This window comes from Oryx dammah, unplaced genomic scaffold (assembly GCF_014754425.2).
Source record: "Oryx dammah isolate SB20612 unplaced genomic scaffold, SCBI_Odam_1.1 HiC_scaffold_22, whole genome shotgun sequence".
Taxonomy (NCBI): domain Eukaryota; kingdom Metazoa; phylum Chordata; class Mammalia; order Artiodactyla; family Bovidae; genus Oryx; species Oryx dammah.
In genome coordinates, this window is record NW_024070206.1 from 49132205 (window position 1) to 49151312 (window position 19108).

Consider the following 19108-nt stretch of genomic DNA (forward strand, 5'->3'; position numbering starts at 1 on the left):
AAAGAGTCGGACACAACTGAGCGACTAACACTTTGGGTTAAGTCAACCTCCTCCTTTTTGACCAGAGACTCACATTAGCAAGAAGAGCTAAAGATAAGTCTGGCTCTGTGGACCACAGTCAAGCTAAGAAGCTCACACTAGGCTCAAACTCACAGGCTTGGTTTCGAGGACACCCCAGATTGTCAACTCAGCTCTTCAAGTGGAGATATGGGGCTTGCTACACCAGCAGAGAAGAAGCAAGGTGCTTTTACTTCTTTTCATCCCTATTGCTTTGGGGATTTCCTATGCATAAAAGTTAAGTGTGCCACTAGAGATTATCTTACTAGGTGAGGTAGATCAGAAAGAGAAGGACAAATATGTAATATCACTTATATGTAGAATCTAAAATGTGAAGTGAGTGAACATCTGTGGAACAGATTGAGACCTAGTGATCAGACTTGTAGTTGGCAAGGGGGAGAGAGGAGAGGAAGTGGGATAGACTGGGATTTGGGGGCTGGTAGATGCAAACTATTCCATTTAGAATAGGTATATAACCAGGCCTTACTGTATAGCACAGAGAAAGTATATCCAATCTCCTGGGATAAGCCATAATGGTGTTTGTGTATGCTCAGTCATCTCTGACTCTTTGTGGTCCTATGGACTGTAGCCTACCTGGTTCCTCTGTCCACAGGATTTTCCAGGCAAGAATACTGGAGTAGAGTGCAATTTCCTACTCCAGGGGATCTTTCTGATCCAGGGATCGAGTCTGCCTCTCTTAGTCTCCTGCATTGGCAGGAGGATTCTTTACCTCTAGTGACATCTGGGAAGCCCATGATAGCAGAATATAAAAAAACAAACAAAAAAACTATTTATATTTGTAAAGCTGAGTCACTTTGCTGTGAAGTTTAAATCAACTATGCTTCAATAAAGAAACAAAGTGAAGAGAAGAAAAGCTATCTTTACAATGTGTTGTAAACACTTTTCAATAAGCTCTAACAATATGAACATTTTAAAACTCAGCTTCTCTTTCATTACGCATATCTTTTATCTATTTTTACTCTTCGGATTCCTTTGGTTGTATCTAAAAATCTAGTAATTTTCAGAATCATATTTTCGACATCACAAATTCCAATTAACACCTTAAAATAATTTACCCACTTAAAAGTTAACTTAAAGTGCACAGTGGATTTTCACTGTTTAGTTAAAGATAAGATTTATGTTCTAAAAAATGGCAAATGAAACATTCTTTGGGTGTGGTTTGTGACAGGAGATTAGGGTGGAACCCAGAATTATTTCAGAAATTATAGCTTGAGAAAATGTAAGAGGGTTTAAAATAGAGAATTTATAAGGAAGAAAAGTGTTTTTGTTTTTTGTTTTTTTTTTCTGTTCCCAAAGAATTGCTTGTGGGCTGTCTAGATTCAAAAGACAAAGGATTCCATTACTTTTAAGTATTGCAAAACGCTCCCAGGCCATTCTTGTCAAAAGATAGAAGAGATATTATAGAATTTCTTACTAGGAGAGCAAGTTATAGCGGGGACTGTTGAAACTAGGGCTGACAGATTTTAGCTAATTTTAACAGGCATGTGTAAGTATTGCCAAATTCTTAAGTTTCTGAATGATGTCATCTTTCCAACAAATTTCTTAAATGATGCCTTAGCAAACAAGCATTTCTATTCTAATGATGTCTGAGTAAAATGTTGAATCACTCAAAGGATACAGATAGAGAGAAAAAAAAATGCCATGTGGGAGGGGCAGAGCTTTATAAAACCAGTCATTGCCATGTCTGAACTCTAACAACACTCAGAACACCGTTTCCTGTCAGCCAGAGAAGAACCAGGTATTTCAGTCATTTCTTTATCTCTGCCTATGAAATAGGGTTTTATTTTGCATACTCGTATTATTAATATAATGAAAATTAAACTGTGGGATGTTTTTAGAGGATGAGTAAAAATTTAATGGTGTTTTCTTGTTTAGTTGCTTGTTTGAGAATATTTTGGTTCAAGATTTGAATTAAATTAACTTAGACCTGATCTTAAATCTCAGAGACCAGCAAATGCCTATGTAACATTCATCAAACCAAAATGTATGTTCTGGTTGTGATGTCAGTTTTACCAAATAGCTCAGAATGTGTGTATCCTTTACTAGTTAGTATTTGGCACTGAATTTAATGAAAATAGCCAGACCAATTAAAAAGGATTATTTTAGTAACTGAAAGTAATTTATAAATTGTGTATAAATATGATAAAGACAAAAAAAGGACTCAGTTTTCATCTTAACCAGGAATTAAGCAAAATCTGGGTGGTTCAATTCAATACCAGAATATACTTACTGAATTTAGTTTGATAATTGGTCTGTTTAGTGAAAGAGAAAGAACAGCCCAGTTAGTTGCTGGATCGGACTGAAGTAATAGTTCAATAAATAATTTAATATCCCATAAACAAATAACTTCATTATGAACAGAATCAAATACAGAAAAGGTTTTTAATTTTGTGAGGGCAAAAGTTGGTAATTTGGAATAGGAAATTTCCTTGAAGTATTGTTTCTTCTGTGTCATTAATTTTTCTGGTCAATTTCAAAATATTTACACTGTGTTACTGCAAAAAAATTCATTTAAAAATACTACAGCAAACTCAAATCTAACATTCGATGCCAGTGAGCAGAAGGACTGTGGTTGTGGGTCTGAGCTCTTTGTCGTCTGTGCCAAGTTTCATTGGCACGTCTGTCAACTTGTGCTGCAGGAAGTGACACAAACATCATAGAGACCAGCCCCACAAATGCTTTTCATCTGTTTATTCCTCTAAAGATGATATTAAACGTTAGTTAGGAGCATAATCTCTAGAAATTGTTGAAGTTGTGTAGCTCACTCTAGTGTTAAGAAATTCACAACAGGTGTTTCCTGTTCTGAGAGATTCTGATGTCACTCAGTGACTTCGATTTTACATGGTCTTAGGCAGATTCCCAATTAAATGCAGGGTGGATGTGTGGTAGAGTCAGAAGACACACACACACACACACACACACGTTATGTATATATATGGAGAATCCCAGGGACAGAGGAGCCTGGTGGGCTGCCATCTATGGGGTCGCACAGAGTCAGACACGACTGAAGCGACTTAGCAGCAGCAGTAGCAGCTTATAAAATATATTCATAGATTTCTACAAATATAAACTTCTCAAACATTTGAAACATCTGTAGGAACAGCACTAGAGCTGGGATCAGAAGCTAGTCTAGGCTTTGAAACTAGCTGTGATATGGACATCATATTCTCACTGGTATAACAGGAATTACTAGCTTTATCAGACAAGTAATTATGCAAGTTAAATAAAACAGTAAGGCTGAAGGAATTTGGTAACTGTGATATAGACATAACACATTATTTTTTATGTTAAATGCAGTTAATTGCACCTATCTTTAAATGTTTTTAAAACAAGTAAATATATCTGGGGTGATTTAATTTTGTCCTTACTCATTTTTTAATTTTTTATAAAAATAGTCACAGTCAACTGAAATTCTAACTTGGCATTAAAAGCCCTTACTGTTTTGACACTTAAATTTTGTTAGTGTCAAAGTGACTGACTATTCAGGTCATTATAAAGAATTGGGTATAGGAGGGGCCTACATTAATTAATTAATTAATTAATTAGTCACACGGTGCAGACTGTGAGATCTTAGTTCACTGACCAAGGATTGAGCCCATGCCCTCAGCAATGAAAGTTCAGAGTTTTAGCCACTGCACCATTAGGGAATTCCCAGGCTTAAATTTATTTTTCTAGCTCTGATTCTTTATTTTTTCATACACAATAGAGCAATATTTATACTATTAATTCTCTGTTTCTGAAATGTTTTTGAGACAATTTGCAAAAAAAGATCTACCCAGGAATAATTCATTATAAAGATGATTTAAAATGTAGAAGGCAGAGGAAACAAATTTCTGTCACCCAGGTTAATCCGATCTCAGTGACGAAGCAAGCAAAAAAGAAACTGACTTTTAATAACCTTAATAGACCTTCTAGAAGTATCAAAAACTGGCTTCCTTCCTCTTTTTATTTCCTTTTTCTAGCATTTCTCAAACCAGTAACTGGGTGAAACTCTTACACATAGTAATTAAACTTCAGCAGGTAAAGTGTAAGTGACATTGGATAGAGTGGGTTTCTGAAGCTTGAATCCCTGCACCATTACATACAAACTCTGTGAACTTTTATAAGTTACTTAACCTCTCTGGGCATCAGGATGTAACCTCTACATACCTCACGCTGATCCTGTGAATATCAAATATTAAAGGAGACAAGACATGAGGGAGTTTCAGTGACAAATTTTATTGAATTTACTATTTTGTCTTGATAAAATACAATTGGGTGGTAACTCACATGAGAAATTTTGATACAAATGGCAATCACTTTTTTCACAAGAAATGTTCATGAACCAAATGTTCACATAAGACACCCATGGACTAGGGAGCCAGGAGCCTGGAGACCCTCCTGAGGGAGCCCAGGGCTATAGAGCACCTCCTACAGAGCTGCTCCCAGCAGCTCTCCCACCGTCCCCAGAAGGCTTCCTGTGGAGTGAGGAGTGTCAGCGTCACTTGGTATATTTATAGATTTTGGTAAGTACAGGGTGTGTTTGAAGCCATTATGAAAACATAAGATACAATCTGTTGGCTAGAACCAGCAGGTACCCACCCACACCCAGGTGTGTCCAAGCATTTGACTGCATGTGAGTCTTAGGTCATGGAAATGTATCTGTCATTTATCTTCAGATGGTGGATGGTGTGTGTGTGTGAGTTCCATATATCCAGGACCACCCTTGAAGGGGGACCTGGTGTTGACTGCCCTGCTAGGGGTGGTGGGAGGAGGGGGCCTTTCCAGCACTCCCAGTAATGAACTGCTCAGCACAGAGGAGCTTTGGAGGGGCTGTGGTGTGTGAGTGAGGGAGGGGGCCCAGGAATGGGAGATAGGGTGATGTGAAATGCCCACTCTTGAACGGTGAGTCTAGGTCACTTCTAGAAAGGAGTTTGACCATCTCCACTGGGGGCAACAAGAGCATGAGTGCACGTGGCATGCATTTAAATATGTGTGTATTTGCCTCTAGTGTGTATGATGGTGATGGTTTAGTCACTAAGTCGTGTCCACAGACTCTTGTGACCCTGTGGACTGTAGCCTACTAGGCTTCTCTGTCCATGAGATTTCCCAGGCAAGAACACTGGAGTGGGTTGCTATTTCCTTCTCCAGGGGATCTTCCCAACCTGGGCATCGAATCTGAGTTTCCTGCATTGCAGATGGTGTTCTGCATTTCAGGTGGATTCTTCACTAACTGAGCCACCAGGGAAGGCCCTCGTGTGTGTATCTGTGTGTCTGTATGTGTGATGTGTGTTTGTAGGTACAACACTGAGGTTGAGAGTATGACCCTGGAGGTACCCACCCACCTTCAATATCCAGGCCTGTCCCTTATAGTTGAGTGACATGGGTCACTTTTCTGATTCTCTCTGGGCCGTAGATTTTTCCTTTGTAAGCACAAGAATAGCAGTGCCTTTCTCACAGGGCTTGTGTAAGGATTACCTGGTTAGTACAGGTGAAATGTTGAACACAGCATCTGTTGTACAGTTAAGAATTCAATCAGGGCTATTTATTGTTATTGCTGTTATTAGCATTATTATGAGGTGGAGGGTCACCACGCATCAAAGGACTGTTCCCTCTATCTCAGGATCAGCTGTGTAATTTGCAGGATCCAGTGCAAAAGGGAAATGTGGGCAGGATCCTTTGTATAAAATCCTTAAGGAATTGCCAGGTTGTGACAGCAGCTCATTGCACAGAGAGTGGAACATTTTGTGGCTGCACAGGTCCCAGGGTCACGAAGCTGCTGACCCTACTCAGTGAAGGAAGAACAGAGAGGGAACCCCTGCCCTGTGCAGAGTACAGCCTGTACTATGCTGCTGACATCCCTCAAAATGTTGACTCATCTTTTAGAGCTGTTGCTTTTCCTCGTTTTCTTTCCAGATTGAGACAATGGAAGAACTTAATGTGGCAAATACAATCTTTGCCCTCAATTTCTTCAAGCACCTGGCAAATACAAGCGCCAACACCCAGAATATCTTCTTCTGTCCCTGGAGCATCTCCTCCACCATGGCCATGGTCTACCTGGGCGCCCGGGGAAATACTGCAGACCAGATAGCCCAAGTAAGTTTCTGTTCAAGTTCCCAATTGGGACTGAAGGATTCCTGAACTGAATTGCAGAACTGATCTGATTATATGCTTGTGGTATCTGGACTAAAACAAAGTCAGTGGCTTGTGGAATCTTACTTCCTCCACAAGGGATTGAACCAATGTCATCAGCAATCATCACAAACCATGACAGCATGTGTTACTTAGATTCAAATCTATAAAAGAGCCAAACCACAAAAACCCTCAATGGTTGATATAGCAGGAGGATTATCAGAGTTTCCTACAATGTTAGAAATAGTTAATAGTGACCATATCTGACATCTGATAATGTTTATATTTTTCAAAGGATTTGTGTGCTTTATCTCTTATGGGTTTTAAGACAAGTGTCACTGACGGATGAGCAGTGGGACTGAAGCACCTTTCCCAGGGGTTCCTCTGGTTTCTGTTCTGTCATCTCAGGCTCCTTCCATTTATGTAAAGAATTCCTCTTAGTGGTTTTGAGAGTTCTATGAAGAGGAAAAAAAAACTGTCCCAGAGCTCGGTCTCTGCACTCTGAGGGAGGCACAGAGAGCACCATGACTTCAGAGGGCCTCAGCCAACATTCTCCACCCTGTGAGCTCATGTCAACAAAATGGGGCTGACGGGATGGCCAATCCTCAATGTCAAGGTGGTCAGGGGTGGGACAGCACTGTGGTGGATTTCTGTCAGGGCCACTGGCCTCCTTCCTTGGTGAACAGACACCAGGTCAGTCAGGAGACCCTTTCACTGAGTCTGGGACTGTGGAAACACGTTGAACTAGTTTGCCTGTACACAGCAATCCACCTATGGGATGAATGCAGGGCTATTAAAATTCACATGATCCTTCATGTCAATGTAGGGCAAAAGCCACTACAATATTCTTAAGTAATTAGCCTTCAATTAAAATAAATAAATTAATTAAAAATAATTCACAGGATCCTGTCTTCCCTGGGTCCATGACCAGACAAGGTAATTATACCATTAAAATTCTTTCCTAGTCCCGTTTATATAGACATTAGCACTGAATGCTATGAGTACAAGCTCTGGTTTCCCACAAGCAGGGATGCTGCTTTCAGTCACACCAGAATGCCACTGGCTACTGTTGAGTTTCTCGTAAGAATCGCACCCAAGTGTGTGAATACAGATAGTTGGATACAGTCATCCAGGTACATGGTGACCCATTTAAAGCAGGACTTGTTTGGTGTGGCTCACACAGAGTGTTAGCCGATCTCACCGCAGGAGGAAAAAGGATGGGAGCTTTGCTCTCTGTGTTTGTGGCAGTTTAAACATGAAGACTTAAGACAAAGCCCCATTGCTCAACTCTCTGATACCAGCCAGATTTTGTAAAACACCTTTCCCTTTATTTTCTTTGCCTTGAAAAAAAATAAATAAAGGCAGTGAACTCCATTAAAAACTTTAGAAAACATCAAGGACTTCATTTTTTATTTAGTTTTTGGCCATACTGTGAGGCATGTGGAATGTTAGTTCCCTGCCCAGGGCTCGAACCCATGCCCCCTGCATTGGAAGCATGGAGTCTTAACCACTGGACCACCAGGGAAATCTTTTACAAAGTGCTCTAGGTGCTACAAGTAAAAACCTTGATTTTGATACCAGAGGAAAAGTAACTTATTGGTCACTCAGGTACAACACAGTTTTTCTGTGTTTGGAAAGTATTTTCTACACATGGAACAAGGATTTTATATGCAATAGTTTTCTTGTAACTCTGCTACATGGGAAGAAGGTGAAAGCCTGGACTTTGGGGACAGACCTGCCTGTCTTTGGTTGATGGCTTTGCTACTTACTAGGTGTGTAAGTGAAGACATTTAAACGCTCTGAGCCTCAGCTTTCTTATTATTTTATTTTATTTTTTAAGAACAGCTTTGCTGATTTATAATTCACATTTCATAAAATTCACCCATTTAAAGTTTATAATTCAGTAGTTCTTAGTATATTCACAAGAATTGTACAGCCATCATCGCAATCTAATTTTAGAATATCTTCATCTCCCCTAAAAGAAACTCTGTACGGTCTATGCCTATACCACCCTGGACCTTCCTGATCTTGGATGCTAAACAGGGCTGGGCCTGGTTAGTACTTGGATGGAAGACTTTCTGTACCTATGAACTATATTAATTTGATCATACGTAATGTGGATGATTAACCACATATTTTGTACATTGGTTACAGACCTCTCAAACACCATTTGATAACTTAGAAGAGTCTAGTGGTAACTGTCTTATTTTTAAAATGTAAGTGAAAATGTGTATTGGGCAAGATGGGTATGAAGATTACAGTTAACTGGAGAGGTACATGGTGGAGCTAATTGTTTTCTTAGCTGATACTTACAATGTCCCATCCAGGCATCTGAATGTTTTAGGAATTTATCCACAGAATACAAAATCCTATGAGGTAGGTGCTCTGATTACCATACTCACTTTACAGATGAGAAAATCAGGGCAGGAAGAAGCCACACAAAGTTTGGAACAGGTGTAGTTGGTAAGGCTGGAGCAGTTGTAATGGAAAAAAAGGGTAAATAGAATAAATATATACCCTCTTACAGAGCACAATGTGAGATTTGCAGGAGTATTTTTACCCAGCTCTTATCTTTAGGATAAGACCATAGACCGGCCCAGGGCAGGCCACCTCTCTGGGCAGGGTGCCTGCCTCAGCCTGGCTCAGGATCATTTCACATGCCCCACCTGCAAGGACTCTTGCCGTGACTCTAAAGGGCTTCAGTGCTGCCCAGAGACCCTGACTTATGGGTCAACTTCCTTAAAAGGTAGGCCAACCAGAGAAGCTCTTACACAAAATAGTCCCCCTTGTGCAGCGGCAGTCAGACCGCTTCTTTTCAGAGAGTATTAGGTAGGAACTTATAACATATGATCTGAAGAGCAGAGAAAGATCCCAGAAATCCTAACACCTCTCCTTCCAGACTAGAAATTCACCCACCATCTGCTGGACAAACTTGCATTCCTTCACTTGGCAGAACCTCCACCATCAACGCATTTACCAATAAGCTCCTCCCTGCCTGGGGCCCTCTAGGGCTGGGACCCAAGAGATGCTGGAGGTGGGGATGGGTGGGTGGCAGCAGGGCCAAGCTGAGGAATCTACAATATTGGAGAGGGGACCTGAGTACCTTCCAGGGCAAGTCTGCACCTGCCAGCTTCACTGTTAGCTGGATCTGCCACTTACAACATAAAGAAATTCACATTGGAACTTCCTGGTGGTCCAGTGACTAAGACTCTGTGCTCCCAATGCAAGAGGCCCTGGGTTTGACCCCTGGTCGGGGAACATGTGGAAACTAAAGATCCTGCATGCCTCAACTAAAGATTCTGTCTGCCTCAACCAGGGGCAGCTAAATACATCCATAAATGAAAATAAATATTTTTAAAAAGAAATTCATATTTTCATCTCACTCCTGCCATCTGCCCCCAACTTGGACAGAAGTGAGGGATTTCTTCACATGTGGAAATGTTTAAATGATTCCTGGTAATACTGAGCAACCTGTTTTTGTGCTTAAGATAGCTGTGGCTGCTAATTTTTGACAGATTAGAAGGGTATAAAGGGCTCCCCTTGTAGCTAAGTCAGTAAAGAATTTGCCTGAAATGCAGGAGTCCCTGGTTCGATCCCTGGGCTGAAAAGATCCTCTGGAGAAGGAAATGGCAACCCACTCCAGTATTCTTGCCTGGAGAATCCCATGGACAGAGGAGCCTGGCAGGCTACAGTCCATGGGGATACAAGAGTCAGACACAACTTAGCGTCTAAACCACCACAGAAGGGTATATCATGTAAGGCCACTGAATAGGGAGTTGAAAGGTCAGGAGTTAACCTTAATACTTCTTTCAAGGCAATTTATGAGTTGGGTGATAATTTAATTAAAATGTTATAAATCATCTCATAATAAAAAAATTATTGTCAAAATGGCCAGTATTTGAATTAGTATAAAATAACTCATGCTAATTCCTATGAAGGGAATCTCATTGACTTTTTGCCCAGACACAAAGGCAGGGAACTAGACGTAGGACCACTAAGAGGTACCTGACAACTGTTGGTTTAAAAGCTAAATAATGCAGCAAAAAAAATGTACCCAATTTTCTCGAATTCCAATTGTAGGTGCTTCAGTTTAACCAAGTTGGAGTCCACAAAGGCACCCCAGTGACCCCACAGAGTCTCACCAGTTGTGATTTCATGCAGCAGATCCAGAGGGACACCTATCCTGATGCTATTTTGCAGGTATCTGACTCATCCGTTCCTAGTTCTTTTGGGTTTTGCTTCCAGAAACTTCTTGTTATAAAGTCACAATATTTATGAAGAAATCTAGTACAACGTCAATTTTTCACAGTAGAAAACTAAGACTCACAGTCCTTGAGTGAATATCTTATGGTCACTCTGATAAGGAAGGGCAGAGCTGGGGTAGAATCCAGGTTTTATGACTTCCAGGTCAAGACTGTTTCTAAATTCTGTCACATCACTCTGCCATTAGTTGGGTATGTATAATTTATTCTAAAGCCATTGTAGAGACTCCTAGAATACATGTGTGAATGTAGATTCCCAGAGTCAGCAGTGACAAGTAATTGAGGAATGGAGATGGCCAGGCTTGGTGACTTCAGGAGACGTCTCTGACCTTCACATATCCTTTATCTCCTCTCTATCTATCTATCCAGGGCTTTCCTGATGGCTTAGTGGTAAAGAATCCGCCTGCAGTGCAGGAGACGCAGGACATGTGGGTTCAGTCCCTGGGTGGGAAGATCCCCTGGAGCAGGAAATGGCAATCCACTGCAGTCTTCTTGCTAGAAAAATCCCATGGTCAGAGGAACCTGGTGGGCTACAGTCCAAAGAGTCTCAAAGAGCTGCACACAACCAAGCAACTGAGCATGAGCACACATTTATCTATTATCATCATTATGATCATCATCTACTATCTATCAGTATCTATCTCTCTCTCTCCCTATGGGCTGATCTATCTTCATCACAATTAGCAACTGAACAATAGCAATCTATCTACCTATTTATCATCATTATCACGATCATCATCTACTGTCTATCTATCATCCATTCATCTAATCTATCTCAGGTTAATAATATCTTTTCCCAGTAATTCATTTCCGTAAACACCAGCCATCCAGCTACATTATAAGAACCTGGAGTAGACGGGCTCCTGTTGGTAAACAACTTCCACTATCACACCCCTGAGTTAGGTCATGGGGAGATATCTCTCATGGTATCTCCTTCCTGGGAACGCTGATGCTCCACCTGCCTGTCCTGGTATCTCTTCCTTCCTGGGAACGCTAATGCTCCACCTGCCTGTCACCCAGGGAATTACAGACTCAAGATGGAGAGAGGGCCTCTTCAATATGGCAATTCTGCCAGGTGTGGGTGGACAGCGGGTGGTTCATCTTCAGGGCTCTGACCTCAACTTCACCCAGCCGTTTCTGTGACTAAGCCCTGTGTCTGTCATCGTGCTTGCAAACTTCAGGTTGAGGATTGGAACTCCCCTCGATTTTATGTTTTCTAAACTCCAGATTTTCCATTGCACAGACTACCCCTTAATTATGCCATGGGACTTGTTGAAGTTAAATAAATATTTAAAGAACATTTCTAAGGTAACATTTTAATATAATAAAAATTGCTTAGTGACTTTATAGTTTAACTAAAGTATCAAAGGAGCCTGACTTTTTCTAGGATCTCAGTTCTGTCACAGTTAAATCCAATCCATAGGCAGAGCAAAGTCTGAAACAAGTAAAAAATTATCTGATAAATTTTAATGTACTACATCCATATCAACAGTATTTCCTCAGAGTTACCTTCAAAGTGACAGAAAAAAAATGTATATTTTAATACATCATTTTATTGATATCCTTGAAAAAAATACTATTGCTTCAGAAATATCGTGTTTAGGAGTCCTGAGTTATATAAAACGAAACCCTCCTTTTCTTTTAAGGCACAAGCTGCCGGGAAAATCCATTCATCCTTCCGTTCTCTCAGCAACGCCATCAACGCGTCCACGGGGGAGTATTTATTGGAAAGTGCCAATAAGCTATTTGGAGAGAAGTCTGCAAGATTCAAGGAAGTGAGTGAAACCTGCGATTTAAATGGCAGGGCCCCAAACTTGCAATTAGGTCACTTTCGAAGCTGTTTTCTCTGATTCATTCCCAGTGGGTCAGAATTCCACTCGGGCTCGCTAAGGCTCCCGGAGTCCATGGGACAAGATCCAACGCAGCTATGCTTACGCTCTCTCCATGGATGCTTCCTCTTTCTACTGTAGAAATCCCACCTGTAAAGTCACAAGTCGGGAGGTGGGCACAGCTATTCCCAGAATCGCTAACCCCACGCCCAACCTCTCCTTCTGTACTCTGTTCATAATGCACAGTATGCAGGAGAACACATGCAGTCTGGACTGGACTGGGGCGGGGGCGGTCAAGAGAGCGCATAATCAGCGCCCCAGCCACCCTGCTACCCCTTCTTCAGGCTCCCCAATCTTAACAGGAAACCTGTTATTTACAATTACACCACGGCTTGTGGGGTATCCAGGAGAAGGGCATGGCAACCCACTCTAGAATTCCTGCCTGGAGAAGTCCCTGGACAGACGGAGAGTGGTGGTCCACAGTCCTTGGAGTCACAGAGTGGGACCCGACTGAGCGACTAACACTTTCACTTTCACTTGTTTGGTGTATATTCTACGTACCCTTTGTCATTATTGTTTTCACTTTAAAGGAATACATGCAACTCTCCAAGAAATATTACTCTACAGAACCCCAGGCGGTGGACTTCCTAGAATGTGCAGAAGACACCAGAAAAGAGATTAATTCCTGGGTCAAGACCCAAACTAAAGGTAAAACCAAGGAAATAGTTTCTGCTCTTCTTTCCAGGTGGAAAACTCTGATTTTTTTTTTTTTTTTAAGTCCTTAAACTTAACCCTTACTCCCAACCTTAGTTATTTTGGCTAATGTAACCTGATACTTGTTGAGCTTTGTGGTGTTTTAAGTGAGAAAAAAAATAATGGAGGCATCCTAATAGAAAATATATATTCAGTACTTCAATAATCTGGTTTTGGCTTATTACCTTAGAATAGAATGTAAGAGGCAGATCTTTTCTAAGATAGGAAATATCAGTATTGAAATAATTGTGACTTTATGTTTACTATGAACAAAAGCAAAGAACAAAGGCACAGTTTTCAACTGAGTAATTGGTGTGAGAATATCAGCAATGGAAAAAGGAGAGATCATAAAATTTTAACTCTTTCTTCTACTGCACCATTCAGAGTCAGTATGTTCTCAATTTCTTTCAGTCCCTGCTTTATCTCTCATTGATCATCTAAGCTATTTCTACCTTGGTTACACATGTCCTCAGTTCTTAACTGACTCATCCAAGATGCCACCATCTGTTAGTGGTACATCTGGGGTTCCCTCTTCTTCTGAGCCTTAGTCTAATTCTGGAATTCTTCAATTTAATGCTCAAAGAGTTTGATAACTTAATGCAGAAAACATATTTTCACTTATCTCCTGTGTTGATTTATTTACTTTTAAAAACGTTTTTATTTGGCTGTGATGGGTCGCATTTGTGGCGTGTGAAATATAGTTCCCTCACCAGGGATTGAATCTGGGCCCCTGACATTGGGAGCATGGAATATTAGCCACTGGACTACTAGGGAAATCCCTACATCCTATGTTTAAAACATTATTTCATGCCATAGTATGCTATCCTGCTTTCTTAGCTACCATAATAGAAAAACTTGTATTAAGTTCTGTAGAATTGAAAAAAGGTATTATTGTACTTCAGTTCTTCATTTCTAGATTTTTAAATTACTGTTTTAAAAGATTTACACACCACTGACAAAAAGAAAGCAGAGAAAGTGAAGATTTAACAGAAATGAAAGTCAAAGTGGATTGCAAAATTAAAGAGACACATGAAAGCTTTGCTTTTTTGAGAACAGCAAAGATTTCTCTTCTTTCTAAGCATTTGTGGTGAATGACTATAAATCAATCAGTGGAATTGCAAAAATGCCAAATAGTCATTTGGACTGATTTTTATAGTAATTTGAGAAAATATTTCTTTTTTCCTTGTTATGATCAAATACTGTGTGTCACAAAGTTAAATAAAGTCCCAGCAGATTTCCAAGTGAAGTGAAGTGAAGTCGCTCAGTCGTGTTTGACTCTGTGTGACCCCATGGATTGTAGCCCAACAGCCTCCTCCATCCATGGAATTTTCTAAGCAAAAGTACTGGAGTGGGTTGCCATTTCCAAGTAGTAACCAGGAATTTTAATTGCTAGGGGATATATTGAATGAAGATATTGAATAACTATATTGAAACTAGTCAGACTACAGTGACCTGTTCGCTTGAGTCCCGTGTCTGTCAGTAGAAATGGAAGATGGTGGAATTCTGACTGGCTCTCAAGCACTGTGACCTTGGAAAGGTTATTAATATCTCACTATAGTGTCCATTTGTGTTGTTGTTCAGTTGCTAAGTCTTGTCCGACTCTGCCACCCCATGAATTTCAGGATGCCAGGCTTCCCTGTCCTTCACTATCTCCTGTAGTTTGCTCAAACTGATGTCCATTGAGCCAGTGATGCCATCTAACCATCTCATCCTCTGTTGCCACCTTCTCCTCTTGCTGTCAATCTTTCGAGCATCAGGGTCTTTTCCAATGAGTCAACTCTTCACATCAGGTGGCCAAAGTATTGGCGCTTCAGTTTCAGGATCAGTCCTTCCAAAGAATATTCAGCGTTGATTTCCTGCTTGTGTAAAACAACACTAATAATACTTCCTTACTAGAGTGGTTGTCAGGTTAAATAAAGTAATGTGGTTGAAATATTGCAGAGCAGGTATTCACTATAAATAGGCTGTTTCTTAAACTAACTTAAAAAAAATTTCACACTCAGATATTATTATTTCTGGGAACCTTTTTGGGCTCAATCATTCACTCCCTTCTCTGTGTTGTCACAGTTCTCTGCATTATTCAGCTCTCTTATAGAACTTACTGCACTTTTTTTTCTGCACTTTTTTTTTTCCTAAATGATTTAGAATGTCGCTCCAGTATTCTAAGCCTCCCCAGGACAATTCTTCCTTTCTTACTTAATGGAATCTGTGCCATGCCTTATGTAGGTCTAGCACAACTTCCAAAACATTTTTTTGGGTGAATCAATGAGGCCCATGGGCTCTCTAGATCAGATCTAGAAGAAGCCCTAGTGACTTACTGGGGAAATGCACTATTATATTCCTTGTTAGTGTTAGTCACTAGATTGTGTCCATCTCTTTGAGATCCCAGGGACTGCAGCCCACCAGGCTCCTCTGACCATGAAATTCTCCAGGCAAGAATACTGGAATGGGTTGCCATTTTCTTCTCCAGGGGATCTTCACCACCAAGGAACCAAACTCGGGGCTCCTGCATTGCTGGAATATTCTTTACCATCTGACCACCAGGGAAGCCCATTATATTCCTTGAGTCTCTTTTTCACTCCCATCTGAATGAACTAACTTCATATAACTACAAAACTTTGAGAAAACAGTATAAAAAGAATTTAAAATTTTCTGGGACTTTTCTGGTGGTCCAGGGGTTAAGACTCTGCACTCTCAAAGCAAGGGATGCAGGTTCAATTCCTGGTCAGGGAAATAAAATCCTGTGTGCAGCACAGTGTGGCCAAAGGAAATAAATTTTAAAAAGAAACTTTTAAGAAATTTTCCAAGTCTGATAGTAGTTCTAAATCATAATTATATTACTTCTTCATCTTCTCTTGAATTTTGTAAGCCTGAAAATTTTGGTCTCAGTTTTACTTATGATTTAAATAAATTAAGAGAAAAATTTGAAAATGACTGTCAGCATCTCTGCAGAGTATGATAAATGTGGATGCTGAGCTTGATGGTGACTCAAAAGACTCAAGAAATCATAATGACTTCATAATTGTTAATCATGAAACCTAAACATATATCATATTTTCTGTAGGCAAAATCCCAAACTTGCTACCTGAAGGTTCTGTTAATGTAGACACCATGATGGTCCTGGTGAATGCTGTCTACTTCAAAGGAAAGTGGAAGACTCCATTTCAGAAGAAATTAAAGGGACTTTATCCTTTCCGAGTGAACTCGGTATGAAACAGTGACAACAAATTGAATTTTCCTAACAGAGAGTTTAAGGCCTTTGACAAAATAGAGAAAGAATAATCCCTGGTGGCTCAGATGGTAAAGCGTCTGTCTACAATGCAGGAGACCCGGGTTCGATCCCTGGGTTGGGAAGATCCCCTGGAGAAGGAAATGGCAATCCACTCCAGGACTATTGCCTGGAAAATCCCATGGACAGAGGAGCCTGGTAGGCTACAGTCCATGGGGTCACAAAGAGTCGGACATGACTGAGAGACTTCACTTTCACTTTCATTGATACCCATACATGATTTGCTATTAATAGTTATAAGTTATGCACACTGGATAGTTTATTGACTCAGGTTACTGAATAGCACTCAGTAATTTTCTGAGAGGCCTTATGAGTAGTGGTGAAGACCATGAGCTTTATAATTACACAATCTGGACTCACATTTAGGCTCTACTACTGACCAACTGTGATGTTACTTCTGGTTCATGCATTCCATTTTTTGATTTGTGAAACTAGTATGATAATTTCCAACCCAAAAGGTTGTTATAAAGATTCAGTGAGATTTTGCAGAGTTCTTGACCGCTAGTAGGTACTGAACAAATGTTTTAGTGTTATTATAACTGTCCCTCTTATTACTAATGGGTACTACCTTGAAAATAACAAAATAGATCAGAATCACTGTAAGAATATGCAAATAATAAATTTTTATTTTTAAAACATATTTTGACATTTCTAAACAAATTTTAAAACAAATTTTTAATTTTTGAAAAACATATTTCTTTAGCATAAAAGCATAACCCATTCTCTTTTATGTCTGATTGTAAATCTTTTGACATCTTACTATCAACTTTCATATTTTACTTTTTAATTACTTTAGACTCAGTGCAAATCAGTAGAGATGATGTTCCTGAATGAAAAGCTAAACATTGGATACATAGCAGACCTGAAGGTCCAGATTCTAGAACTCCCATACGCTGGCGATGTCAGTATGTTCCTGCTGCTCCCAGATGGAATTGCTGAATCCTCTACAGGCTTGGAGTTGGTAAGAATTCCACCTTCCATTGTTTTAAACTTCTGGGGCCAAACTCACCTTTGCACATGTCTGCTGCTGTTGCTATTTAGTCGCTAAGTCAGGTCCAACACTTTGAGACCCCCTGGATTATAGCCCACCATGCTCCTCTGTCCATGGGATTTCCCAGTCAAGATTACTGAAGTGGGTGCCATTTCCTTCTCCAGGGGAATCTTCCCTATTCAATCCACATGCGTTGGCAGGTGGATTCTTTATCACTGAGCCATCTGCGAAGCACTTGCATATACCTACAACTTCAGGAGTTGGTGATGGACAGGGAGGCCTGGCGTGCTGCGATTCATGGGGTCTCAAAGAGTTGGACACGACTGAGCGACTGAACTGAACTGAACTGAACACCTGAGGAAACGGTGTGCAGTTTGAATATGTGAACTGGTTTGAGAGGAACTGTGCCAGGTTTCCCACTGTTGTTCATCAGTCTTAAACACGTTATACATGCTATCTTCTTGCAAAATTTTTACCAAGCTGTTAAATTTTAATATTACCTAAAATATAGGGAAGTCATTGGTTGTCAACATTAGAGGTTGTTGCCCTTCTCTGCTAAGCATTCATTGGTTTTTTTAATGTTTTGGATTCGTAGCTGGAAAGTGAAATCACCTATGACAAACTCAACAAGTGGCTCAGTGAAGACACCATGGCCGAGGATGACGTGGTGGTGTACATCCCTGAGTTCAAATTAGAAGAGCATTATGAACTCAAGACCATTCTTACAAGCATGGGCATGGGCGATGCCTTTGGCCAGGGCCAAGCCAATTTCTCAGGCATGTCGGGAAAGAATGACCTGTTTCTGTCTGAAGTGTTCCATCAGGCTTCAGTGGAAGTGAACGAGGAGGGCACTGAGGCTGCTGCTGGCACTGGGGCCATCATGACAGGGAGAACAGGCCATGGAGGCCCACAGTTTGTGGCAGACCATCCTTTCCTCTTCCTTATCATGCACAAGATAACCAAGAGCATCCTCTTTTTGGGCAGATTTGCCTCACCCTAAATTGAAAGTTTCTGTTTCTGCACAGGAATTTGTAAAATGAGTGTAAGCCTCAGGATTTATGCAAGTGCCAAAACTTCTCTGCATGTTTTTGTTTTTCTGAAAAACTTTTATTACATACTACCTAGATAACAGACATAGCATGACATCTGTGAATCATAACATTACCCCCCTATTAATCATTTGGCCTCCTAAAATGGGATAATATCTCATTTAGTTCTTTCTTCCTCTTGGTTTATTTTATAGCATTAACTTTTACTGTATTATTTATTATTTTATATACTGTTTTTTTAAATTATGGTCACTGTCTAGTATAGTTGATACATTTACAAAAGCCAGTTATCACTTATTTTTCTTTCTAAGGAAAAATATGTACTTGTGGGCTTCCCTGGTGGCTCAGAGGATGGAGAATCCACCTGCAATGCAGGATACCCAAGTTCCATCCCTGGGTCAGGAAGATCCCCTGGAGAAGGAAATGGCTACCCACTTCAGTGTTCTTGCCTGGAAAATTCCATAGACAGAGGAGCCTAGCAGGCTACAGTCCATGGGGTTATAATAAGTCAGACATGACTTAGTGACTAAGCATGCATGCATATGTATATGTTCTTATAATGAAGGATAAGTAGGTGGCCTTCCATGACCTTTTGAAATAGAAACCTAGAAGAAAGCATTGAACAACAGGGAAATACACATTGTGTGCATTTCTAAACAATGTCTAACATCATGTATCACATACACGTGGCTGTAACTTATGTAAGGTTGCTAAAATATAGAAAATAAACCTATTTTCACAAACCA

At 40.3% G+C, this 19108-nt stretch overlaps 1 protein-coding gene across 2 annotated transcripts in view; it reads left to right on the top strand.

The window, feature by feature from the left end:
* Nucleotides 1–19108, top strand: part of LOC120880914 (plasminogen activator inhibitor 2-like) — a 42259-nt gene extending 23151 nt beyond the window's left edge. Inside the window, exons 1-8 of one of the 2 annotated variants that reach the window (XM_040264330.1) lie at nt 1783–1816; nt 5974–6153; nt 10270–10389; nt 12098–12226; nt 12871–12988; nt 16098–16240; nt 17119–17283; nt 17909–19108. In XM_040264330.1, coding sequence (XP_040120264.1) covers nt 5983–6153; nt 10270–10389; nt 12098–12226; nt 12871–12988; nt 16098–16240; nt 17119–17283; nt 17909–18313 — 1251 coding nt within the window. In that variant the 5' untranslated portion in view covers nt 1783–1816; nt 5974–5982 and the 3' untranslated portion in view covers nt 18314–19108. Of the gene's footprint in view, nt 1–1782; nt 1817–5973; nt 6154–10269; nt 10390–12097; nt 12227–12870; nt 12989–16097; nt 16241–17118; nt 17284–17908 lie in introns of those variants that run through there. The other variant, XM_040264331.1, reaches the window with a different exon arrangement.